Here is a 26,751-nt window from a genome sequence, read left to right as displayed (position 1 = left end):
TTCTTTGCTTTTCGCCCACCAACATAAAAGGAAGCAGTAATTTGCTGCCAGTATTTGACAAGGCATTACCAGCTGTAGCTAAAAAAATAAACTAGATTTTTAACACCTCAATGCAGATTTTTTTTTTTTTTTTTTTTTTCCATTCCTGCTTGCTGCCCACCATGAGACTATTTTCTATACTGGGGGAAAGAATTTCTCAGGCCACTCCTCCACAACCCTCACATTGATTGAAATCAGCCATGCAAATTCCCGAGTTGTATTCCTGGTGTTCAGATATAGGATCACATCACTGTCCACAAGTTAAAATAAACAGGAACTTCAGGCTAAAGCAGAGCCTTCACTGACCAGGTTACTAAAAGCCAGGCCCCAGAGAAGGGCTCATTTCCCCACGTTAATATTAAAAAACCAATGAACTGCCTGCTCAGCACTGTGTCACAATTAAGCCTATGCAGGAGGCACCATGCGTCACGTAAGATCCCACAAGTTGCTTCCTCTCCCATGAGAAAGACCCATGGAGCAGGATTCTTCCTGTCTAGCACATTGGGTTATTTTTAAAGTACCACCCCCTGGAGTTCAAAACACCCATAAAAACAGAAAGCTCTCATCAGTTTGAACTGTCTGCTATTAGAAAGCAAATAATGTGCTGATTTTGGCACAGAAATCATACGTCGCATGAGGCTTATTTCAAATTACAGCTTCTTACATCACCTTGGCATATACAGTACACTGATTTATGCTCTTTGGACTGGGTTCTTTTTTGCATTAAGACTCATTTATAATTTCTAGGCATGGAGTGTCAAAGTAGATAAAGGTTACATTTATGCTTCAGGATGGACAAACAGCAGGCTAGCTCTACACTCCGTTACAAATGGATCTGTATGAAGGGTGTCTCTGTCAGACTTAGAAATTCGAGGGGAGTCAATTTCCTATCATAATCCATCGTCACCAAGTATGGTCTCACTACCAGAGGTGAAAACTGAAAGCAGAAATAAGCAAGACAAACTCCTTCTAAAGCTTTTTTTTTTGGTAGCAATACAAATACCAATGTGTAATATACAATAATGCATATTGCCATTCAAACAAGGCAGTAACGGTCCGTGGCGATACTGCAAGGTCCCTAGGCAGCCACCATGCTCATTTTTACCTCCAGTCATCCTTTGAGAGATTAGATAAAATATTCATCTCTTCATCATCTTGCAAAAGACGATACGCTGCACTAACGCGGTGATTTTCAAGCACAGACCGGTCATTATATAGAACGGCTGAGTCTGACCTAGCATTTAAAAGAAAACATAGGAAAGGTTATGTTTCTTCCCTGTCCCTTTTCCTTTGATCAGCTACAGAGATTAGTTCTATAGCACGGACAGGAGTATTTTAAGAGCATTTGTAATACTTTGTTCGCTGCTGTTATTCAGTAAAAGAAAAGTAAAGATCAAAACTCACACAAAATTGATTTCATCAATCGAGACTCACCTAGTCTCTCTGTTACACACTGAAAAAAAAATACGCTGAGAGCTGCGAGAGATACGTAAACTTACAGCTGAATCATGAGGTTCTTTTCCAGCTCTTGTGCATGTTGCTCTCATAATAAAGCCTGATGGTACCCAAGGAAGCAATTGCAAGTTGTGTCCCAATATTGTTTCCAGAACAGCAAACTGGCTGTCAGCAAGATAGAACTGAGCTGCTTTCTGTCATCTGTGCGCTCGACTACGCTGTCTGGAAGGGCAATTGCCAGCGGAACAGAGTAAGGCCAAAGGTACTTCATGCCTTAGTTTAAGCTCTAGGACACAGAGCTGAGACTGATGGATGGCTGAGATGATTTGAAGACAAAGGTGTTGCTGGAACTTAATGGCACCAGAGGGTGAGTATGGTTTGTTACAGGCCCCACTCAGTTCTGCTTCCCAGAGAGCAGTGTATACTTCTCCCTCCTGACACTTTAAACCCCCAAGGTTTCAGTGTCACAGAAATTACTATTTTGGAAATACAGCAGATCCCTAATTCTTGCATGCATGAAGCGCAAGTAAGAAGTGGAGTGTGGCTTGGCCCAGAAGAGAAACAGAAACATCCTTCTACATTCCATTCCCAAGCTTTCCTGAGCACATGTGTGATTTAGCCTAGCAACATTTATCTATCTGCATGATTCAGCTAACATCCTCCAGGTATCTTACTTAGAGTGAGATGCAACGCATCTTAGAAATGCCCAGGTGTCAGTCAAGGATATCTACATATTTTGTCACCACTACCAGTACACTCCCATTGTCAAAATAACAATAACAAAATGCCCAGTTATCGCTGCAACCACAGACTTCACAATCTTTTCATGCTTCAGAATTTTGCTGCCATCTTCATCTTCTTCTCTCTTCCACCAACCCAGAAGCCTTACAGAAGATTCTGAGTTCAAAAAAATACAGCGGTTCGGTCTAGTCTGGGAACAGCTAGTTGCTATCTAGCAATTTACAAAGCTCTAAAAAATGATGTCCCTGAACAGGTAGCGGTAAACATACACTTTGGCTGCAGGTGTGCTTTTCCACTCAAGTGAAAATAGTACATGTAGCATTGGTGTTCACCGATAAATACAGGTATTGTTAAGTTCTTAACCTATGTAGTTGATATCTGATTCTTCAAATTCAATGAGAAAAAAAACTGTTGAATTATAGTAGCTCCTCCAAAACTGTAACTCCATCAAAATACGACACCCTGTACAGCAACTTGTCTTTGGCAGCTTTACACAGAAACATTTTGGGACCTTCCTTTTTCCTGATTATTAATATGAAATCATGCTCAGGAAGCTAGAATGCATGCATTCCACTGTAAATGGCTGAGCAAGACAAAACTAAATGCAACCTAAGGCAGTGAACTTTCCTCCTGTAACACTTCAAAGCAAAAGCTCCTGTGCTTTCCTAGGTGGCTGTGCCGTTATTCCCCAAAGGTTCCTCCCTCCATTTCCCAGCCCTTCATCGTGATTTACAATGGCCTCACCGTGTCTGGATATGAAAGTTGTTGGTGGTTCCAGTGTGTTCATAGTCATGGATGGCAGCTGCAAAGATCATAGCGAAGATCTCCAGCTCTGTCAGCCAGTGCTGAAAAGAAATTAAGAGCAATCAGATAAACCGTCATTTTCCCAGGCATTAAAGCTTTTGTCCTTTAAGGCAAGTTATCCCCTGCTGACAGTCAATGCCGCACATCATTGCCTTTCCCCTGCAGCCTGCCAGCTGTTGTAAGCAAACTTCTGCGGTTGATGCACAAAAGCCAAACCAGTGTTTTTCCTGAAGCTTCATCCAAATAAACTGAGCTTCAGCAAAATGTTTTCAGGAGCTAGTAAGGCTTAAGGCAGAGCAAGGGGAAACATGTGCCCTTCTTAAAAAGCACTGTGTGAGGAAGAGAGAGGGGAAAACCTCAAGACAATCAAGGTTCTTCAAGTGGAACTTGATGACACATGTGCAGGTACACATGTTCCACCACGGTATGTACTTTCAGCTCAGCTGACCTTTGTAGCAGAGCCTCAAATACAGAAGAACGTCACTAACTTCCAGTAGCTAAAAGTCATAGAACCATAGAACCATAGAATGGTTTGGGTTAGAAAGGACCTTAACGGTCATCTAGTTCCAACCCCCCTGCCATGGGCAGGGACACCGTCCACCAGCCCAGGTTGCTCCAAGCCCCATCCATCCAGCCTGGCCTTGAACACTGCCAGGGATGGGGCACCCACAGCTTCTCTGGGCAGCCTGTGCCAGTGCCTCACCACCCTCACAGTAAAGAATGTCTTCCTAATATCCAATCTAAATCTATCTTTTTTTGGTTAAAACCATGTACCCCTTGTCCTATCTCAACAGGCCCTGCTGAAAAGTTTGTCCTCATCTTTCTTATAAGCCCCCTTTAAGCATCGAAATGCTGCAGTAGGTCTCCCCAGAGCCTTCTCTTCTCCAGGCTGAACAACCCCAACTCTCTCAGCCTGTCTGCATAGGAGAGGAGCTCCAGCCTTCTGGTCATCTTCATGGCCCTCCTATGGACTCGTTCCAACAGGTCCATGTCCTTTTTATGTTGGTGGCTCCAGAGCTGAACGCAGTACTCCACGTGGGGTCTCACCACAGTGGAAGAGAGGGGGAGAATCCCCTCCCTCGACCTGCTGGCCACATTTGTTTTGATACAGCCCAGGATAGGGTTGGCCCTCTGGCTATGAGTGCACATTGTTGGGTCACGCTGAGCTTTTCATCCACCAGCACCCTCAAGTCCTTCTCCTCAGCAGAGCTCTCAACCCATTCTCCACCCAGCCTGTATTGATAGCAGGGCTTGCCCCAACCCAGATGCAGGACCTTGCACTTGGCCTCGTTGAACTTCATGAGGTTCACAGGGGCTCCCCCATGAGCCGAGCTTGGAGGAGGTGATCCTTGAATGTTAACCATCTTTCTTGGTGTCTCTTCGTGCCAGGGCTCTCATGCTACTCTACCAAGCAGGTCCCTGAAGAGGCCAGAATCTGCTTTCCTGAAGTCCAGGGCAGTGATCTGGCTGTGTGCCCTCCTTGCTGCCCTAAGGATTTTGAACACCACCATTTTGTGGTCACTGCAGCCAAGGCTGCCCTTAAGCTTCACATTCCCCACCAGCCCCTCCATGTTGGTGAGAACAAGGTTCAGCATGGCACCTCTCTTCACTGGCTCCTCAATCACTTGGAAGTTATCGTCAACACAGTCCAAGAATGTCCTGAATTGCCTGAGCCCTGCTGTGTTGTCCTCTCCAACAAATATCGGGGTGGCTGAAGTCCCCCCTGAGGACCAGGGCTCATGAACATCATGTGGCTTGTACCTGTCTATAGAGGGCTTCGCCTGCTCAGTCTTCCTGGTTGGACGGCCTGTAGCAGACCCCCACTATAATGTCACCTGTCGCTCCCCATCCAGCCCCAGATGGAGCTCCATGCATTTGAGCTGGCTGCTGACCTAGAGGGTGAAGCCCCCTCCTCCCTTCCCCTGCCCGTCCTTCCTACAGAGCTTCTAATCCTTCCGTTCCAGTCTTCAGCAATGACTGAATCATAAGGAAAAAGGGGCACAAAACCTCACAAGATGTACTTCTTGCTATTTATTTACCATTTATAGACACATTGGAGAAAGTCCTGAGGGTTTTTTTTTTCCTAATTGCCTAGTCGAAGCCTTATTTTTCAATGCTTAACTCGCTTCTAACTTAGATTTCTAAATGATTCAGAGGCTTTTAATCATTTTTCTCAGAGTCAATCAATCATTTTACATCTGGGTTTCCACTGGCAGCACACAAGGAGGGCTGTTAACATCAAGAGCATCAGAGACAAAGGTTCTGGGTACTATAGATGCTGTAAATATTTGTATGAAATGCTTAAACATACTAAATTTAGAGAAAACCTTTACCACAGTGGCTGCCAAATATTTTTGTAACAGTTCACTGTCAAGCTGCAAACGTCTTGACAGACATTCATGTACAAACTGCCTTTTAATTCAAAGCCCAGTAAAGGCAATATGGTTTCATAAATCTATTCTAGACAACTACTACAGCTCAGGGACCATCACTGGCCTGTTAACCACAGTGCAGGGGAAGCACAGGTAACGGGGGGTCTGTACACAGCGACCTGTCTAGCTTTCTCCTGCCATTCACAGCCACCTCTGCGCAACCAATTATGAATTAAGCAAGTCTCGGTATAAACGATCTCCTTACATTAAAGATGCGGTTTGAAAATATTGGCCAGTGATATTTCGCACAATGCCACTGACCATAATCAAGGCAGCTCTTGAATTTTCGGGGGGGGTGTGGTGTGTGAAAGATCAAGAAATGAGCAGACACACAAACCAAATTATTTTCTCATTTCTACACAGTTGGTCCAGGACAGGAATGGACAGCACTAATGGCGGAGAAATCTGTGATGTTTCTGTTTCCAGGCATGACTTGTGAATAAGGAATGCTTTACAGCTGATAAAGAACATGATTTCAACATTCTAGCAACAGCGTCTGGCAACTGCAATGGAAAAGAAATGGAACTAGGGTTTCCAAGATACAAGTCTAGATCTGGACTTCCATTCCTCAACCATGTTCTGCCATTTCCCAAAAGGTGAGCGTGTGAATGACAGAAAAATAATCAGGCAAAAGCGCTCAGGAACAGGCAGAGCAAACCTACATTATGCACGCAGAACTACCATGGGGCATGCTCAGCTAGTCTGATGCATCCACTTCAGACCTTCAGGGCACCATCTGACAAGTCCCACTCCAACAGCATGTTATGACCCAAATCTTAAAACATCAGTAAGGCTGCGAGGTCTGCGCCTGAGGTCCTCTACCCCTTAAGGCATGTACAGGAAAAGTGCTAACTTGCATGCGCTACCAAACCATCACTGGCTGAACAAGTTTGGGTAAATGGCGCTTTTCAAATAGGGTGTAATACACCTGAGGAGAGATATTAAATATCATAACAGCATTTGCAGAAGACCACTCAGAACACAGACTGGGATTACCGTTGTGAATAGTGGGTAATAAATAAATCAGTGTAAGTAGCACAAAGTCAAAATAGGCTTGTGACTAACAGGAGGGAAATAGCAGGTAAGTAATTGCAACCTTTTAGTCCCTTTTATCTGCTACAACCTTGCAAGGCTGCAAACAAGATGGCAAAGAGCCCGCAGAGAACGGATGCCATCTCCATCAAAGCAGTGATATTACCATTTACTAGTCTGTGATGGACTTCATTTTGGGAACAGAGAGCTAGCTTTAAAGAACAAATTCATCACGAGCTATCGAGAAAGCAGCAGGACACTGTCACAGGTGAAAAGAATGAGGAAATGTGAATGTTTTTCATTTCTAAAGGGTTGATAAAAACAATCCAGAACCAAACCTTCAACTTTCTGCATTGATAGGGGGTGCGGGATAGAGGGGGAAGAAGGCATGAAAGAACAAGTATTGGCTTCTAGGGTGGAAACAAGAAAGGGTAATGAGGCATGATTCTCTTTCACAAACATACAGTAAATATGAAGAAGTAGCTACTAAGGCAAGTCATTGGCATGTAAACAAAAGGATTGATGCATATCGATGCCTACAGGAAGAAAGAGGAAGGAGCAGTCTTCCATTCTAACAAAACAAATGGATGCATTTCCAAGAAAATGCTACAAAGCAAAGAGAGCAATAATTAGCTTTTTTCCTTCCCCAGAGTTTATGGTCTTTTATTCAAAAGAAGTTATCATTTGCAGAGCTCATGATGATTAGTCTAGAGGAGATGAGGATCTCACTTCCCTTTGGTACAAACAGGTGTGACAAAAGTCTCGCACTTCTGCATGTTTACAAGTCTGCTGCAGGAAATAGTATCCTCTAATTCTTGACAGTATCACAGAAAGAACTAGCTAAAACCAACTCTATATTTTAGACAAAGACCAAGGAACAACTGAGTCTGTGCGAAAAGAGAAGGTAAAAAGTTCAGAGCAAGGGAGACTACCAAGCCTTCATCCCCCATGACCACCATGACCACCACCAAGAGGCACCACACAAGTACAGTTGGGAAGGACTTATAGAAATGACTTGTTGGAACTAATGCTAATATAATATGAATTGGGGCTAGGTTATGAATATGTACAGGCGTATTTAGAAATCTTATGTATATGCAACACTTGATTATATAAATTGAGTCAAGTTGTTGCCCCAAGTGCGCACAGCTTTGGTGGGATTACCGCGGTGGTGCTGCCCAGTGCTGAATAAACATACCTACTTTACAATCTGGTAAGATTGTGGAGCCTGATTCCACAATCAGACTTCTCATATATATATATATATATATATATGATCCTGTATTTATTTTTTCTGTCATGGCACTTCTGTTGGAGCTGAGGAACAATACAAAACTGCATGCTTTATTGTTATAATTTGAGCCTCTGGATACTATGTTAGTGATGAGATTTTCTTTAAGCATTATTTCTGTATAGTTCTTTCAAAAAGAGTATTTTCCTCCCAGTTTCCACAGCGAATCTTAAGTATACACTCTCTATCAAATGTTGTTGGTTTAAATAACCAGAACTGAACCGTAACAAAGGTTAAAGAGGCAGCATGATCTGCATGCAGTGAGATAAAAAAAACCTTTTTTTTTAATTTTCTCTCACACTACATTTGCCAGTGCTCTTGGACTAGTCTTTCAACTGTCCTGCTACGGTATCATAATGTACACTGAGTAGTGATGCCAAAACGGCACAGAGTAACTGCTCAGAGACGAATTTTGTCTTAAAGCAGCAAAGGTATTTCTTTCGTGCAACGTTGGAGAGCTAGCCGATTCGCATTGGACAAACGAGCTACAAAGTTTTCAGTGAAAAGTCAGGTAGTTTTCTTGAGAGGTTACAACATCTTTACATATATATTCATCTGATTTTGACACTCAATCATTCCATTCATAATAGGTGGGTGGAAAAGACCTTTCAGTTTTCTTTGTTCAACGATTCCTGACTTGATGGTCTCCTTATCTCCTTCAGGTGCCCACCATACCTTTTCTAATTATTCAGAGTACATTCCTTTCTCAGCACAAACCTCTAGCATCACCCAGAGCATTGTACCAAACTCATCCTGACTAATGTTTTGGTTTGGTTTTTTTTTTTTTTTTTTTGTAAGACCTTGTTCTGTTTCAGTAGCATAACAGTTAGCAAACAGAAGACGCCTTAACTTGATTTTTCTCATTTTCACCCTTCAGCAACCAACCTGACAAACCTGGACCGAACCCATCCCAGACTTCATTGTGCGCTGCCTCTCACCAGCACGACTTCACGCTGGAAGGACGCGGCCAGAGGATGTGCTGTCCTCTGCGCTGCCGGGGGGCTCGGAGCTGAGATTTCCTCAGAAAAGACGACGACCAGAAGAAGGAGAAGGCTTCGCTATTGCCCCCGCTCGCAGCCCCGCCGCGGCCGGCAGCAGCCGCGGGGTCCCCCTAGGGCACCCCGTGGGCAGCGCCGCCTGCGGGGGCCCAGGCCCGGCGGGAAGGACCCAGGCGAGGCGCGGTGGGCTGCCCCGGCCCGGGCGGCTCCATTGCTCGGCCGCGATGCGCCTTCCCGGCCGCGGGATGCGACAAAGCCGCGCTCCTCGGCTGCCCCCTCGGTGAGGCGAGCTCTGCTGGAGAGCTCCTCGCGCGCCGCGGCGGGAGCTGCGGGGCGGGAACTGAGGGGTGGGAACTGCAAGGCGGGAACTGAGGGGCGGGAACTGAGGGGCGGGAGCGGCACCGCCCCCCGCCGGCGGCCCAGGGCCGAGGCCGCCCTCTGAGGGGCCGGGCCGAGGCGAAACCCCGCCCCGGCGGTGGGGCGGGTGGGCGGTGCGGGCTGGGGGCGGTGCTGCCCGCCCCCGGCCGGGAGCTGCGGAAGCGCAGGCGGCCGGGGCTGCGTCCCTGTCGGCCCCGGGGCGGCGGGAGGCGGAGCGAGAGGCCGGGCACGGCGGCATCCTCCAGGGCGGCCATCGCCGCGGCTCCATGGAGAAGCGGGGTGCCCCGCCAGCCGCCCCCCCGCGGGGCCCGGTGCTGCACATCGTGGTGGTGGGTTTCCACCACAAGAAGGGCTGCCAGGTGAGGGGCGCGGGTGCCGCCCGCCTCCTCGCCCGCCGGCGGGTGCCCCGTGTCTCCCGCCTCCGCCGCGCTTCCTCCCTGCCCTTCCCCGCGTTCCCAGCCTGGCGGCGGGGCGGCCCGGCCCCGGCCCTGCGGGGAAGGCTTGAGCCCCGTGCAGGAGGCGGCGCGTCTGATGGGCCCGGGGGGGGCTTCGCTTTTGCTCCGGCGGGCCGGGTAAAGGAGCAGTTTGAAACCGGCGGGGCGCCGCGAACCGCGTCAGGGCCCCGCTTGGCCGCGGCCTCCCCCGTGGCTGGGCCGGGGGTTCCCTCCGGCAGGGGGGCGTGGGGCGGGGGCGGCCGGCCGGGCCCGTGACTCAGCCCGCTCCAGGCCGTTGGTGTTCACGGGGCTGCGTCCGTGACTGGCGCCCGCCCTGCGTGGCGCTGCAGCCGGCGGGCGAGGCGGGGCGAGGCGAGGGCCGGCGGGGTGAGCTCCCCGCCGCAGGCCTCCGCCGCGGCCCTGGGGGCGCCGGGCACCCCGGTCTCCTGCTGTGCCTGTTTAACGCGTTCAGACAGAGAACGAACAGGAGAACGATGTGTTTAACCTGTCTGCTGTTCTGCGGGCCTAGCCGGGCCGCACCGCGCCCACCTCCGTAGGTAATTCTGGTGCAAACAGCCCGGCGGCCCCGGGCGGTCAGTCGACCCTCGATTTAAGTTGCCTTTGCCTGTCTCTTCCCTTCCCTCATAAATCCTCCACTGCTTCGTGTGGCCTGTAAGGCAGAAGAATTTTATGTTGTGTATTTCCTAGATCATTATGCTCTGATTTTTTTTCTTTGAACACTTGAAGCAGGAGATGCTGCTGCCCCATTGGGCTGCGTGCACGGTTGCTTTGCCGTGACTGCAGCAGGTAGATGAGATGTTGGACTTGCAGTGAGTCTTTTTCCCTGGAGTGTTCTTAGTATTTACAAAACCTGCCAAAGCTATAATGAATGCAGTGGTGGTGGTTATACAAGAATTGGTCTGACAAGAACACGTTTCAGACAAGGGAGCAGAGAGTTAAATTAATATTGTGAACGGTGCAGGAAACAAAACAAGCACAGCATGGTAACGTGGAAAACAATTCCTCATACCGAAAGAGGCAGAAACGCAATAACTCATTGTATGCGTTCTTCCTTCTCTTTCTGAAAAATCTGCACAGTTTTGGAACGCATCCTTTCTCCTCAGGCTGGCTAGGGGCTCTTCACATGTGGATATTCACAGGATCAGTTCCCACAAAGGAATCTGTTCACCTAGGTTGCGAGGTTTGCATTATTTATCCAGCATTTTCTTGTTAAAAGACCATTAGGAAATAAGTGTTAGTTGGGAGGAAGAGTGCATTTTTCACCTCGCCTTTTTCTTGGCCTTTTGGAGAAGACATAGGTTGCAGACGAAAGTACGGGTGGCTTTTGTGGCTTCCGTTCATCTCTTGGGACCTGTTTCTTGTAACATTATGCTGTGTTGATGCAAAGCAAAAAAAAAAACCCCAAACTACCAACCCCAAACAATAAATTAGTAGCAATGCATTTTATCTTGCTGCTAGTAAAATGTTTGTAGGAGTAAATTTTCAGATGTTCAAAATACATCTGAACGAAAGCTTGAGTCCTTAAGTATCTCAAGAAATGAGCTGGAGAAGTTTGAGGGGAAGGAGGTTGGGGAAGGGGACAGGGTAGCTGTGTCACAGGGAGAAGAACTGCAGGAATAGAATGACAGTTGGTAAAACCACAAACAGCCAGGCTTCCTAAGGGAAATCTAACCAGAAATCTGATTGTAAATATATTCTGCCTATGACTTGGCAGATTTGTTACTGAACTATAAAAAAAAGCATTGCCTAAAAGAACTGGAGGCAGGGAGCTGAGCCGCTATAGCCTAATGAGTTTGACTTTAGTAGTATGAGAGGCTCTAGAGAATTTTGGAACGAAAGAATTGATTAACAACATGAAGCTAAGTAGATTGAGTCCTACGGGCATGCACTAAAGATAGATCATGCTAGACTGACTTGTGTCTTTTATAAGAATAAATGATTGATTTACTCTTTCTGTAAAGGAAACATTGGCTCCAATCTGCCTGGAACTTGGTAAGGGATCACAGAGCACTACGCACACACGTGCACACACACGCAAAGAAAAGGTTTTATTTTAAGGTGGAGATACTGGAAAATTAGTACAAGAGCTGGTACGTGGGCAAGGAACAGTGTGAAGGAGAGGAAGCAGCAACAGATTTGTGTCAGAAGAGGAACTGCTGGTCTGAAAGGTGCTTGCAAGGGGTGTTTCTCAAGTCTGAATTTCAGACCCCGTAAGTGGCACTGACAGTTCTTGGGTAGTCTGTTTTCAAGGAAAATGTAGAAGAGCTTGCCTAGGTAGGCTAACAAAATGGATTTTGAGGCTATATTTATGAGAAGACTGTAAGCCACCCTTGCGAATACAGGAGCATTTTTCACTGTTCCTCTCCTGCCTCTTCACAAATAGAAAGCAGAGGCAGTTGTATGATAAGCCAGAACAGGGAACCAAGGTGACCAAAAAGTAAGCCTTGTTTTGGTGGGTTGGTTTTGAGCCACTTGGTTTGTGGGCTCTGTTTGCTTAGCAGACATCTGCAGATGACTAGTATGGGGATGGAAAAGAATGTCTCTTGAAAGTGGCAGCCTGGGACTTCTCTTTTTGGATGTCATGTTTGGTAACGGGCTTTGCAGTATTCATTGAACCACTGCATTAAGTGCAGTTGCATTCCAGGAGACTGTCAGAAAGTGAAAAATAAGGAGGAAAACCCAACCATTTAATCTAAAAGGCAGTGTTGGCACACAAGTAGATGTGCACATGCCACACAGGAGAAACTCCTGAGTGCAGAAAAGCAAAGTCCAAAGCAGCTTTTACATGGCAGTAGTTCAGAGTGAATTTGGGGAGCTTAAGATCAAGAGATCATACAACTAGCCTACCAATTGTAACAGGAATTTACCTGGTTTGCCTGAGAAGGCTCCTTTTGGGTTCTGTGTTTCTGTCTCTGTTTTCTCTGTAGTCATACTAGGAAATGCACGTGGAGTTCTTAGGTGTTCTGAGAGATTTCTTGATGCTTGTCAGGCTCTACAGGACTCAAGTCATGAAAGCATTGGCTTATAAAGTGATAATAAGGGAAACCTGCCATAGAAGGGGTGCGATCTGTTTTGGAGTATCTGTAGCAGTTTGGCTCATCAGTGACTGCAGACCATTACTGGTCCAGCTCCTCCCTGGCTTTTGTTATGTTCTGTTGATCCCCTGCTTCAGTATAGGGTAAGACTTTGATTTTGGTGCTGTTTGCGCCCTTCTTCTGGAGTGGTTGACAGGAGATGCCTCAGCAGTTTTCAGGAGCTGTAGTAAGTGGATGGTGAATACAGAGCAAATAAAGGAAAGGGTTGAGGGTTTTTTTTTCAGAATTATGAAATGTTTTCTCTCGTTACAATAAGCAATAAAGCACTTAATTTACCTTACAGCATTTTATTTTTTGAAAACATTAAATGCTGTGGAAAGTCCTTATCTATCTTTATGATAGAGGTCTAGCAAAAATGTAACCTGAATGGAGCTTGACTAGTTAGATGCAAGCTGTGTGTTTGAAAACTACATGGAGATACCTTCACTTTATGGTGAAGGTGGAAGATGGAGAGTCATGAGGTTTAGTTCTCCACTAGTGATCCAGTGTGCTGTGATCCATTTGAGCTCTGCCTCCAAGCTTTATTTATATAGGGAGGCAGAGAGATAATAGTCTCTGAGGGTGTAGGAGGCTTAAAACACCAAGAGTACTCTAAAAATCACTCATTTTGATAGCAGAGTTAAAATGATTTATTCTAAAAGGAGAGGAAGGAAGGTTTCAGCGAAGCTGGAAAAACCTGGATGCAAGAGAGTTACACGCAAGTCTCTGTAAGCCCCCTGGCCGGTTGCTGAGGAAGCAGGTGGTCCATTGACTGCTGTACTGCCTGACCTGGCACAAGAATCCCCATCTTCTCTTGATGTTTTAAGGCTATTATATCTAAGTAAATACAGACCCTACATCACCACCAGGCAGGCCAAACATAATCTCACTTGAGTTGAGGCAAGGCCCAGTTTTTCGGCACTCAGTGTCCTGAGCTGTTCTGTAGATCACCTCTGACCTTTTGCAGTGGGTGACTGTTGCCTTGCCTATCATCTGAAGGGTTGGAATATATTCCAAATTGCTCCTGACTTTATTACGCATTTCTTACTGTGTTGTGGAAAAATTAAACTGTATGTAGGGGAGGAAATACTGTGTGGGTCATGGACAGCTCATGTGAGGGGTCACTTCTGTTTGCTTGGGATCCTTTAGAAAATAACAGCTGATCTTGTCCCACTTCTCTGTACATCAGTGGAGAATGACACTTCAGACTCACACAGACACGGGAGCAGGTAATTGTAAATACAGAAAGGTGTATCCCCATGGAATCCCAAAGTTTGTCCTAAGGATCTTTAAGGTACTTTAACTTTTTAATGTAAATGTGATCTTTGCTTTTTCCGAAGCACTGTCTGAGTGGCCTCTCTGTGTGGGTATGTTCTTGCATGGACAGTGTCTGAAGATCAATCCCCCTGTTTTGCCTGACCACTGATTTTTCTTCCTGGCATGCAAAGGAAAGTTAAGATCAGGAATGAACAGCTGATAGCTATGTTTTAGAGAAGAGCCTCAATATGATCTTTGAAAGGGAGGAATGCTCTTTAACCCTTCTTCCCTTCCTGTGTTTGTGCTCCTCCTGACATTTGAGAGCTTCAGTTACTGCAGCTCGGAAGCTAATGCTTGTTGTGATCTGCAGAGATCAGCATGTAACTTGGCCTGAGCAATCCGTGCACGTGGCCTTTTTTCACTCATGCCTAGAGACCGTATGAGGGCTCAAGAGGAATGTGTCCAAGCAGGATTGTTGGCAAATTGGGCTTGACTTTGTTTGCAGAATTAGCAGGTGTCTACGGAATGAGTGAGGTCAGTCTGGTTTCTTTATCAACTCTTTTGAGAACTTGCCTACATTTTCAGATCTCCTGCGCCCTCGATTGTAGCACTTGCTTTCGAGAGGGAAATACTGTAGCTGCTGTCTTCAGTAGATTCCATGGGCAGCCTTTCTGAGGCATCTTTCTTTTCTTTCGTTAATGGAAACACCTCTAGTCTGTCTCAGTCCCCACTTGTTTGCTGCCTTTCTTCTAAGAATCTGCTTTACTGGAGAATTACTTTTTTCTCTTCTTGATCTTTGTCAGCCCAGCGGTTGCTGTGATTCTATTAGATGTGCTTGATGCTCTTCACCACGTAAGTGTATGCTTTGTTGCCTTTAAAGTCCTTGTGTCTTTGTTTTGGGGCGCACGGTAGGCAGGTATTACACAATAGGTAATCTTCTCTAGTGGTTAAGCAAGATCTTGTTATAGGAAGAACAGAAACAAAAAATACCTTGACAAGGAACTCGGCTGGAATCAAGCCAAAGTGCTTTGTCCCTGGCTTTATTGATGATAACGTGTAGACATTAGCACAATTTCTTTGGGCTTTTTTCCCCCGTTTGTGATAATATTATTTAAGCTCTTTAAAGGACCTTTATGAACATGAAATCTCTTGAAGTTAATCATTACATAGGGTATCAAAGATTAGCATGTTGTCTACGATATGTGGATTTGCTTGTGTTAAATAGGTTGAAACTTTGAAAGAAGCTTTTATTAGAGAGGCTACTCAAATTAGTGTGGGATGCTAATTGTTTTAAATACACAATGCATTGCTGAGTACACCCTTAGTTGTTGCCTCATGCTTCCATGAGCAATACCACAGATTCTTATCTCTTCTGTGGAATTGATTTGCATGTCTATGTAATCCACTTGCTTATTGTATTTTGTGTTCATTGTTCAAGAACTCCCAGGTATGGTGGATTTTTGTTTGCTTTGTATCTTTGTTTAGTTTTTCAAGCTTCGAAGAGGTTATGTTTTGATAATCTTGAAGTTGCTTCCTTGAAGTCCCAGACAGGAGGTATTTCTTTGAAGGATTCCATACTGGATATTTTCTCCATAATTGTCCTGATGTTTGAATTGAGAGAAGGTTCCTAAATACCTGTTTGCAGTTATCTAACGCTTCCCATAGTCATCATCATTAACTTTCCTGTTAGGATCTGTCTGTTCTTTGTATGTGTCATAACATCCAAGTAGTTTACTTAAACCCTCCGTACCAGGAATCTTGACCTTTCTCTTGAATAAATGAATGCTAAATCAGTAAAATATGTATTTCTTTACCTCTGTTGCTATCTATTACTATGTTATCTACCTATTTCAGAATGCTTTCAAATAGTAACTCAGGTTGTCAGCACTTTCATACAAAGTGGCAATGTTATTTACATACGTATAGAATAGAGGGAGGTTCAAAGCTGTAAAATCACTGAACAGAGGTCATCCTATTGGAGTAAATGGAACTTGCAAGTCTCAACTTTGTGTTCCCTGTCCTGATAATTGACTTTACCTTATGACAGGTACTTTAAAGTGTGCCTACAGTCCTGGTGCTTCGTTTTCCTAGGAAAAGGGGGATCCGTTGTACCACTGGACATCTCTGCCAGCCTGCGTGATCTCCTTCCCATTGGGAACCAGGACATGCAGCAGAGCTGGGGAAAGAATGCACGTATCGTGTGTGATGAGGTCAGGGTGCTGTCCTGAGGGAGAGGAAATGCCACCAGTCCCTGTAGCTGGGTGTATCCATTGAGAGCCGATGGGTGCAGCAGCTTGTGTGGGAGAAAACCTGGCTGCCATTGACCCCAGCCTCTGTTAGTTGCTGTGATGGGCAGGTATCAGTTAGGAGTAGAGCTGAGGGTTGCCCTCTCTTGTTTCGTTGAGGAAGCTGCCCTCTGTGGTACCTTGTGTCTTCTTGAGAGTTCATCTTAGGTGAATTCTACCTTATTGTCTGTAAGACCATGATTTGTTTTGAGGGCACAGAGTTCCGTAGCAAGTCCCCTAGGCTGGAATAGTTGTATTATATTCCTGTTTTGGGGGGAGTGTGGGGGGTCTTTTTTGTTTGTTATTTACTTTCTTTGAGGTGACCTATATGAGCAGAAGTTCCAAAGCATAGGATTTGTGTCTGACTTGATCTGTATGATGATAAAGTGTTAAGTAATTAGAAAGAGTGTCTGCAATGCATGCTAGCGTGACTTTGAAAACAGATAAAAGGTTTCAGTGTTTCAGATTATTTTATCTTTTCAGGGCCTAAGAGTCAAAACTTTAGTAACCTAGAGTTTTCGAAGCAAACTTGAATGGTTATTTGGTGCATCTGTAGCAATATGAATGGTGTCTTAGAACTTGTGTAAGTGGCTGCTCTATAGCTTTAGTGATATGGGAATGTGAGGAAGTTGCAGTTACAGGAACTGGAAGGATAGGAAAGACTGTGCCCTACCTCTTTGTGTGCATTCAGTGGATTTTAAAATATATAAATATGTATCATACATTTATTTACACATTTTTCTATAAATACATATGTGCATTGTACATAGTTATTATACACATATGTATTTATCTAAATGTGTAACATTTAAAAATCTTTTGTTAGAGGTCATTATATTACTGCGTAGGCATTATTGTTACACGGATGGGCTCTTCAACTTGTAGATCCTGATCTGTTGGTTCTGTCATACAACAATGGGGAAAGTTTGTCATTTAAATCTGATAAATTGTGATTTAAATAATAAATTGTTACCAGTGCTGAAAGACTAACAGCGTTCTTAGATTTTAATTTGGCTGCATGCTGCAGTTGTTATGGTGATTCAGATAACATCATTGGTGTGCTGGTTTTCTCTGGATCTGGCTATGCTAGGACTAATATATCAAGAAAACTTCTTTCAAAAAAACCCTTACTTTGAGTGAAGAACAAATGCTGACTTACTTGAAATGAAGGATCAAGTTTTAGGTGTAATTTTAATCTCTTGAGGTTTTTTCGCCACTGCTGCTTATCATGATACTCATAATCCTTCTGCTTTTCTTTCTTAAATGAGAGAGGAAGAGTCGGTATCCTCAAAGTGAAATGTACTGAAATAATTTATGAAGGGAAAAGTTTTTCTGAATAGGAATGTAATGAGTGAATTTTGCTGTTCTGCTTTTCTTCATTTGAAGCAATTACTCTACCTGTTTGTGCAGTAGCAGCAATGGGAGAGATCATCATAGCAGTTCTTCAGATAATGGAATGGGTTTGCTCCCTGTAAATTAGATTCTTCAACTTACTGAAAGCATCCTTAGTCCTTAATTTTTTTAGAGATCTGAGACTAAATCCTCTTTCCATTGAACCAGTTGAAAAACTTATTTGGGTCTGGATTTTTTTTCATTTCTAGTCTGAAGAGAAATGTTCCAAAATACCTATATTTAAGAGGAGAGCTTGTATTGTGACTGTGCTGAGTAAGAGGGTTTAAATTTTAAGTGGAGTGGTTCAAATATGATAGTAGATGGAGTGGGGAGGATGGGGAGTTTATACTGACTTGTTAGCACATTTGAAATTATAACTGTTCAGTGTTCAGTGAGGATCTTACTGTGATTGCTAACACTTAATGCTTTTCACAGATAAGGAAACAACCTTACCCGAGTATAAAGTTTACTAGACATTAATGCCAAATACCTGCCTGATGTTTGAGTGTGATAGTTTAGGTGGGCATGCACATATGTCTTGGACATTCCTCTTTTATCATTGTCCTTTTTTTTAACCTCTTCTGATTGTGCACTTGTAATTTAGTAGAAGAGAGTATCAATTTGTTTCTTTAAAGAAAAACTGTCATGTTCCTAAATGCGGGAACTGAAATACATTTTTTCCTTGCCTGCACTTCCCTTTTCATACTGTGAGTTAATGAAAGTCCAGTAAATTAATTCTGGCTAGGAAGCACCTTAAAAGACAAGGAATCAAAGCAGATTGCCTAGACTGGTTTTTTTATTCCACAAATAAGATAGAACTGTGTATCAGTGTTTTGCATCCAAACTGTTGGATTCAGTACAAACTGCATACAAAAGGTTAGTTAACACAGCAGAATTACAGAAAAGTAAAAATGTTAGTTCCAGAAATTCAGTTGTACTTCAGCCTAGGGAGAATTTAAAAATTACATATTATTTTAACTTGTAATCCACAAGAACTTAAATACTTTGTGTTGTGAAAAGCAGTTATTTATTTCTCCAGTAAATCACAACACAGTATTCTATATTCATTTTAGCTCTGAAATCCATCAAGATCTGTCTCCTTACAGAACAAGGCAATCTGAACAGGCAGAAAGCATTGCCATCAAAACCCCTTGACAGGCAATAATTAATATTTCCAGCTCTAATGATCCTTGATACTTGGAAGAATAAGGTGTGGATATTCTAGTTCATGTTTTATGTAGTTTATTCTGAAGTTGCTGAGGAGTTCATATTTGAATTTGAGTTTCATTTTGTTAAGGAGTTATCTTTAATTCACTTGGAGACCCAAAAAAACCTGTAAAATCTGCTTTGGCAGTCAGCTCTGAACATTTGCATGTATTTTTTTGTTCCTATTGAACTTTATATAATACTTTGTCTTTTTCCGTGAAAGGATTCCTAACTGTAATTGATGTAAGTCTGCAAATTGCACTGTAGACATTCAGCTAGATCTTCTAGACATCCATGTCTAGAAGATGGGGAACAGTTAGGGTGAGTTCTGCCTGCATTAATTCAGTTATCTGCAAGTTCGAAGTCTGAGCTAGCTCTCTTCAGAGGGGATAGAAAGAAACAGATCAGATGAATCACCCCCTGCAGGTGTCTGTTTTCTCTGACTATGCAGAACGCTTAGGAAGCTGGCTTGGAGATCTTGCTTTTTGACATGTCAGCTGTCACGAATCCCACCTGCAGTGACTGCTTGTGAAAAAGTTTGACTTAACTCTTTGAAATAAAATCACTGGGAACCCTTGATGTCAGAGGAGGGGTGGAAGGAAGTTCTCTGGGGCACTGCATGCTGTCCTTGCTGTTGGACTGTCCTTTTTCTTTTTCCTGCTGTTATTTCCATCCTTTCAGCCTCCACAATATGAGGTGGGACTTCTACAAGCAGCAATCTGTTAAACTGCACAGATGCGATTCCTTCTTAGAAAGCAGGCTACTTCCTACATGGATCCTCCTGGGGGCAGGGAATAGTGTGTCATAATGTAGATCAGGCTGTCATAAAGTGTATCTGTAAAATAGATTATTTAGGGCCACTGAAGCAATCTTAATTCTGCTTTATCTGAGTTTTGTGATTGTTTCTTGGTTATACACACACATGCGTACAGAAATTTCTGTATTAGAACACATTTTTGAAAGAGGCAGACCAATAGACAAGATTTATCATCAGTGTCACAACACCTGTTCAGTTTGTTGAATTTGGAACAATTGGAGCCTGCAGAAATCCCTGTTGCTGGGAGTATCTGATGGCAGTTGAGGTGTTGATAGGTAGTTCTTGTGAGCTAGAAGAAAGTAGTAGTTCAGCAAATTTGAAGAACACTCAAGCCAGATTTCTCAGCTTTATCCTGGACTTTAAAAAGGACTATTCCTTAGTGAAGACATGGTTTTCATATAGGTTGAATTGTTCTACCCTTCCTTTCCTTAAATATGTCTTCTAATTCATTATTTTGGTTGGAATGCAAAATAAAATTGTAATTCTGTAAGTGCTTGGAAGCAGTTATGTGTTAGGTCCTTACAGCATTTCCCTATTAGGAATGATGCTTTGAAGGTATTCACTGAAGACTAAGAAACCCAGGGTTTCCTCTGAATTAGATATAAAGAAGCTCCTGCAGAGGGTGAGTTGGAACCCCTCTATGTTGGTCGTGCAGTGAAATAAAATAACTGATTCAGAACATGAGTGCAGATGCTCCTTGACTATTTATGTTTTAAAACTGAAGGAACTGTGCTGTATTTTATTGCAAAGGTTATTCTTCCTGCAAGGATCCAGTAGTAATTCTGTAAACTGTTTTCAGCCAGCTAGTTTTAATCTGGACAGCATCAAATTGTATGATATAATCCTCTTCTATATTGCAGATTTTTACATGAAGCTTCTAACATTTTAGTTTTCTTACAATCTCTGATTTGAAAAGGACAGCAAGGAATTCTCAGGATTTGTGTGTGTACTAAATGGCAGGTAGTTTCTCTGTTCCTTGGATGGGTGCTAATTCCAGTGTTTGCCTCTCCTTTGGAAGTCAGGTGCACTTCTGTTTTGCTTAATGGCATATTTTGTTTAAAAGACACTATGGATTCTTGATAACTACAAAGGGTCTGGATTCCATCTTCCTTCCCCTGCCAAAATTAATCCTTTTTCTATTGCATGCATTTTTTTCCACCTCCTTGCATAATTATTCTTTGTAGGTTACTTAGCTTTAGCTCAGTGCTTTGGTCTTTCACCAGACTATTTTTTTGTGGATATTTTCAAGATCTGTTTTATAACACGAGGAATAAGAAAACATGAAATTGGTACAGCAAGTAGCAAGGCTGATTTCTTGCAGGGTTTTCTTGTCCTTCGTGCTTTTCTCCAAGATAGCAACAGTTGTGGGAAGAGAGACACCATGTGTTAAGGTGAAGAATTTCACTTTTCTTGATTTATTTCCCATTACTTCTTCAGGACTCTCAATCCTTTACAGCGTTTTTTGTTTTATCATCCCTCAAATGTCAAGATTTTCTGTATGCTTGCTTTGTCATGCTTTTTTATTTTCCATGTGTATATTTTCAAAATCACTAGTTTTATAGCAAAATGTCCTTCAAGAGAAGGTGCAGTATATTTAAACAGTTTCTTTTACTGATAAACTTCTGTTTGGATTCTGTTCAGTAATTTAAGAAAAGCACGTCTGGAAAAAAAGAGCGGGTGAAAGTGGCTGGAAACCCAGAGGGGTCTCCATAGGAAAAGATGATGATAGTATCGTGAAGATGCTGATCATGGGGATCTGTGGCAGACGTGTAGCGTAGTGTGAGGAATAGAAAGGTTGTCCCTGTTTCTAGGGAAAATAGGTAAATGGCAAATAAATGAAAGGTGAAATTGAAAGGCAAAATTGAAAAGCAGGATTTCTTGGGGAAAAGAAATGGAGGTACTTTAGGCAACATGTAGAAGGCATTACAGTAAACGACATAAAAATATTGGAAAGTGGTATTTTGCTGTTAGTATAGCTTCTGAGATTATTTGGCATCCAGTAGGGTAGAATAGAGGCTTGCATGTGTTAGTGTTACCTAGTCACGAGCATTTGAGGGGCTGATAAGCCAAATCTGATTTCAGGATTGAAATTTGCTTGAAAATCTGTTTCATATTTCTCATGAAGAAAGGCTGGATGGAAGCACTGTAGAAATCAAATCTGCCCAGGGCCTGTCAGTTAGATTACATGTGAGACAGCCTGTGGGTGCTTTGGAGGATGAGACAAGGAATGCTGGTAGGAAGAACTTTGTTTCATAGCATTGTGAAGGAAAAGGTGTGAGGCTGAATCAGAGGCTTGCTTGTTTGGTAACAGTAATGTATTCTCTCTCTGTCTTCCTTCTGGTTTTGTTTGTTTAGGTTGAATTTTCCTATCCTCCCCTAAAGCCTGGAGAAGGACACGACAGCCACAGTTTGCCAGAGGAATGGAAATACTTGCCATTTCTCGCCTTACCAGATGGTGCTCACAACTATCAGGAAGGTAAGAAACAAGAGGGAAATTTATATGTACTACTTCTGCTGCAACCAAAATAAAAATCCTGATATCTGAACAGTTGATCAATGAGTCATTTCACTATTAGACTTCTTGTACTTCTGTTTAAGCTGCAAAATACGTTGGCAGTGATATGTTGTTTCAGAGTTTAAAGTGAAAGTAGATCATAAATGTGTTCCCTCCTACATCAAGAAATCAGATGTCAATAAAAGCTCAAGGGTTACATATCACTTCCCTGTAGTCCTAGTGAAAAAACAAGGCTTTCTCAGAAGTTCTTTGAAGGAGGAATAAAGTCTTGAGTAAAACCTAACTGAGTTTTGAGGTAAAGGAAAAAGGAAATTCTAAAATTCAGCCTTGTAATGTGTGTAGTCATTATGATTTTACTTTTTTCCCCTCCAATTTAGAGAGTCTTAGAATGACCAATGAATCATTCAGTGTCTGTAGAATGACATGTTCAAAAGCACCAAATGTAAAGGGCAGGAACAGAAGCTTTAGTGTATTTGTCAGCAGAATGAAGATAGAATGATTCCTTTACCACATAGTTACCAACAAGTCCACTGCAGTTACTTTTTTTGTTTGTTTGTTTACTGATGCATTTATTTCTGTGTTTATTTGACAGCAGGTAAGTTCATCACTATGACATTTATATGCATGTTCAGTTGTTGCATCTTTTTTTTTGCAGAGCAAAGAACAAGGAAGTCATTTAAAAAAGCAAAATCACAGAAACCCCTTAACTACTTTTAATAAGTTTTGGGGTTTTTTTTAAACTTATGTACTTAGTTTCCTAATTTTCCAGCTTCCAGAGACCTCGTTTGGAAGTAAAGGAAGTCATATCAAAATAGTCCCCCTCCTAGTAGCAGTAAGAGTCTCTCTGACTCTGCTCCAGGTCATGATTTTTGTTCCATTTCTGTGTTGTTGAAGTAGGCTACGTTCAAAGCTAGGAAAATCATAATGCAGCTGCACTTACCTGTTCTCTCTTGGCTCAGTACCATCCCAGTTAATGTTCAACTTTGAGCATTTTTATTGCTGCCTTAAAAGATTAACAATGTGTATTTGTTGGTAAGGAAAAAAAAAAAGGACTTGCGACAAAACTGATATATATCATTGTTTTGTAGGCAAGAATACACATGAACTTGAAACAGGGAAATATGTTTCAGGTAATAGTTATGTTACAGTGAATGTAACTTTATTAGAGAGCTATTTTTTGTTTCAAACTAAAACCCACTGATAGTTGCATTTTTGCAAAGAGGATGACTTGGTATAGGAAATAGCCTTAATTTAAGGCTAATACACTAGGTGATTTCCATAATATAATGGAGCTTGTTCAAAGCAGTAATAGACTTAATGCGTACGGGACTGTCTGTTCTGTTCATTTTGTTACTACGAAGCAAACAAAAAATTAATGGTTGATTTCAAAACAGATTTCAGTCATGTTTTGAAAGGTAGTGGTAGTCATAATGCCCTCCCCTTAAGATCTAGCAACTCTTTCAGTAGTAGCAAGTGCATGTGTGTATGTATGTGTATATATATCTCAAAAAGCTTTTCTCTTGTCATATTTTACAGTGATTTTTTTTTCTTTCATGTCACACTTGCACAGAGACAATAATTAATTTGTGTGATACTAAGATTCACAAATCCTTTATGTTAGCGTAGTGGTGCTGGTGCACTACCACCTTGGCAGTGGTAGCAGCTACTCTAATCTTTTTGGTGTATATGTCCTCCTTGGTGTGTGTTTGTTGGTGGGGTTTTTTTTCCCTATCTTAATTACATTTACTTTCTTAATGGCATCACACTCTAGTTGTTCACCTTGCCTCATAGTACTTTGTCTTTCCTTCTCTGTGCTGAATTGGAAAAGCAGCATGCCTGTGGGTTTCAGTGGTGCCTCTGCTGTCAGTAGCTGCATCCGAGGACCTGTCAGTGGGCTTATAGGAACCTGGTTACGCTAAACATGAGGCTCTTGTCAGAACATACATATTAGCACAGCTGGAGATTCTTCCACAAAGCATCTTGCATTTGGAAACATTTGGGTGCGGGCATAGCTTTACAAGTGATTTTCTTTGGTTTTTGGTTTGGTTTTTGGTGTTTTTTTTAAGAATCAGAAAGTCAGCGTGTACCAGTATTTTCAGCAGTAATTTATTATTTTTTTTTACAAATTATGCTGAAAATAAAAGCACTGAATTCTTGTTAGTGACTTACGAAACCATCTTTTCTTTTTCGTAGATACTGTGTTTTTCCATTTGCCACCAAGATGTGGGGATCGAACCACAGTGTATGGCGTCTCTTGCTATAGGCAAATTGAAGCAAAGGTAAATTTTCAAGTTGTGAATTTGAAATAATAGGCTTGATGAATTAACAGCCCTAAAATTCAGTGGTTTGCATTACACCAACAGCAAACTGCGTGATTTTTTTATGAGTTTACATTCAAAATCCATGAAAATATGCACACTGGGAGCTCAGAACTTGAGAACTATTTCTTTCCCTTAGGTCAGCAGCCATATTGTGATCTTTTGAAGTGTTCAAGGCAATTGAAAAATATGTTTTGGTTCTTGAACGTTAATCCAGGCATCAGCACCAAGTGGCAGAATGAACCTAACAGTCTGTCAGGTGGCCAAGTCATGTTTCCAGGAAATAAGCCTCTCGGGTTGAAAAAGTTGAAATTTCTCTGGTGTGTGACCATGAAAATTTTGAATGTATTTCCTGGGATCAGACCATGCAAGTGTAGGGAAGTTTCTCTTCACCTACCTCATTTGCCAAAAGTACACTTGCAGAGTAGATCAGAATCTTCCCGTTCATTGTAGCTGCTTAGTGATACTAAATTTTTAGGAGTAAAGCTGAAAAATTGATGAGAGCTAGTGTGCACTTGATCACACTGAGGAAACTACGTACTGGATCTACTAGAATCTGCCCATGTTTTTAAAAATGGTAACAGTGGTATGATCTGTACCCTTACAAATTTCTTTAACAAATACTCCCTTTTCCAGTGAAATGCCAAGAATCTAGAATGCCACGTGGGTTTGAGTCTTGTATTCAGAGGATGTAAATTATGTACTCTGTTTTAGTGTTAATCATACCTTGACTATGTTTCAAGTTTCTGTGTACGCTATAGGAGAAATTTTACACATGCAGACTTTAATTCCTTTTTTTTTGAACAAATTCCATGTTGATTTTAGTTCGCTTACTATCTTTGCATCCAGTCTTCATTGTATTTTGTGATTTAGAGTCTTGCTCTGTTTAACTATGCAATAACTTGGCTTTGTTGTGCTCTTGATTCCAGTTTATGCTGTTTAGTAACCAATTAAGAAGATAAATAGATGTTTAAAATGAACTCTCTGGAACAAATAGAATATAAACCAATGTGTTTCATATGACAGCTCTAGCACTCTTTCCATCTGTCCTTTTTGATGTGTGGGCTGCAGTCCGCACACTTGCTGTTTTGTACAATTAAGTGAATCACTTGGCTGTATTTCTGCCCCCACCCTTTCTAGGTCTGCTGTTAAGTGCTGGGACCATTTGATCTGGCTGAGAATGTAGTTGATTCTGCAGATGATCCCTCCTTTTTTTTATGCGTGGCTCAAAGAAAAGCCTCAAGTGTGAAGCAACCTTCTAGGCAAAGACTTATCAACCTGGTCCATTTTCACAGATAGTGTTAGAGAAGAACAAGTAATGTGTTGTGGCTTCTCTTCCATTACATTACCCTGAATTAAAATGCCACTCCTTTTCCAGAGCCTTTTTCTCATGCTGGTGGCTGTTAAAACAGTCATCTGCATATCATCACAGCTGTATTGGGATCTTTGCTGCGCACAATGAGATGAGAACACAACTCTTGACATAGTATTATGACCATTTTTACTAGGCAAGAGCATACTGTTGCATGGTTTGGATATTCCACTATTGAAGGTAGTCAGTTTTATGATTTTGTTTAAGAATAGGGGGGTGGTATGTGGCAAGTAGATCCATGAAAGAATTCTTTTTGAAATCGTGTGTTGGTAAAAATGCTGTAATGCTTCTATTTCTTAGGCATTAAAGGTACGGCAGGCAGACATCACCCGAGAAACAGTACAGAAAAGTGTCTGTGTTCTCAGTCAGCTGGTAAGAATGTTGAACTCCCAAACCGCTTTCAAGTAACATATTAAAAATTATTTGTTTTCCATATTCTTATGGGGAACTCTTGGGTCCAAACATCTCTTTAAATCATTGCAGAGGGTAATAAAATACTGAAGTAAAAGTGAATCAGGCGGCTATGGGGTTTGGGTGAGCTAGCTTGAATTGGTATCTCCATTCAAGAGCAACTGTCAAAGTGTCTGTCTATTGTCAGGGAACATGATATCTATTTGTACTTCTGATTATGCTTAAGTGCTACTAACTTTATTTCATGTAGTAGGATTGAGGGGTTTGGCCATTACAATAATTGCAGAGAGTGGCTATTGACAACTGTAAAGAGGTTTTAATATAGTCACACATACAGCATAAGCTTGTTTTGAAGAAACATCTTGTATTTCTACCTATTCAGCAAAAGCTACTGGTCACCAGCCAGGGAACAGAAATTCTTTCTGTGCTTAAACCTGAAGAAAGACCTATTACTGGAGCTGCACAAGCAGTGTTAAAGC

The 26,751-nt window shown here is 42.5% G+C and overlaps 2 protein-coding genes across 2 annotated transcripts in view; one reads left to right on the top strand and one right to left on the bottom strand.

Annotated features, from left to right (window-relative positions):
- Positions 1-9,126, bottom strand: LOC130149208 (dual specificity calcium/calmodulin-dependent 3',5'-cyclic nucleotide phosphodiesterase 1A-like). Its single transcript, XM_056338571.1, has 3 exons — positions 8,680-9,126; positions 2,980-3,080; positions 1-1,273 (listed from the first exon to the last, which is right to left on the bottom strand). Exons 1-3 carry the CDS (start codon positions 8,713-8,715, stop codon positions 1,141-1,143), a joined length of 270 nt encoding a protein of 89 aa, XP_056194546.1. The 5' UTR covers positions 8,716-9,126; the 3' UTR covers positions 1-1,140.
- Positions 9,127-9,314: 188 nt separating this feature from the next.
- AVL9 (AVL9 cell migration associated) overlaps positions 9,315-26,751 on the top strand; it is a 38,559-nt gene continuing 21,122 nt past the window's right edge. Inside the window, exons 1-4 of the mRNA XM_056338657.1 lie at positions 9,315-9,529; positions 22,012-22,132; positions 24,365-24,450; positions 26,162-26,233. Of these exons, the coding sequence (XP_056194632.1) occupies positions 9,437-9,529; positions 22,012-22,132; positions 24,365-24,450; positions 26,162-26,233 (372 nt within the window). The 5' untranslated portion in view covers positions 9,315-9,436. The remainder of the gene's footprint in view (positions 9,530-22,011; positions 22,133-24,364; positions 24,451-26,161; positions 26,234-26,751) is intronic.

This window comes from Falco biarmicus, chromosome 4 (genome assembly GCF_023638135.1).
Source record: "Falco biarmicus isolate bFalBia1 chromosome 4, bFalBia1.pri, whole genome shotgun sequence".
NCBI lineage: Eukaryota > Metazoa > Chordata > Aves > Falconiformes > Falconidae > Falco > Falco biarmicus.
Note: the sequence above shows the minus strand (reverse complement) of the source record. Positions and strands in the feature narration are given on the sequence as shown.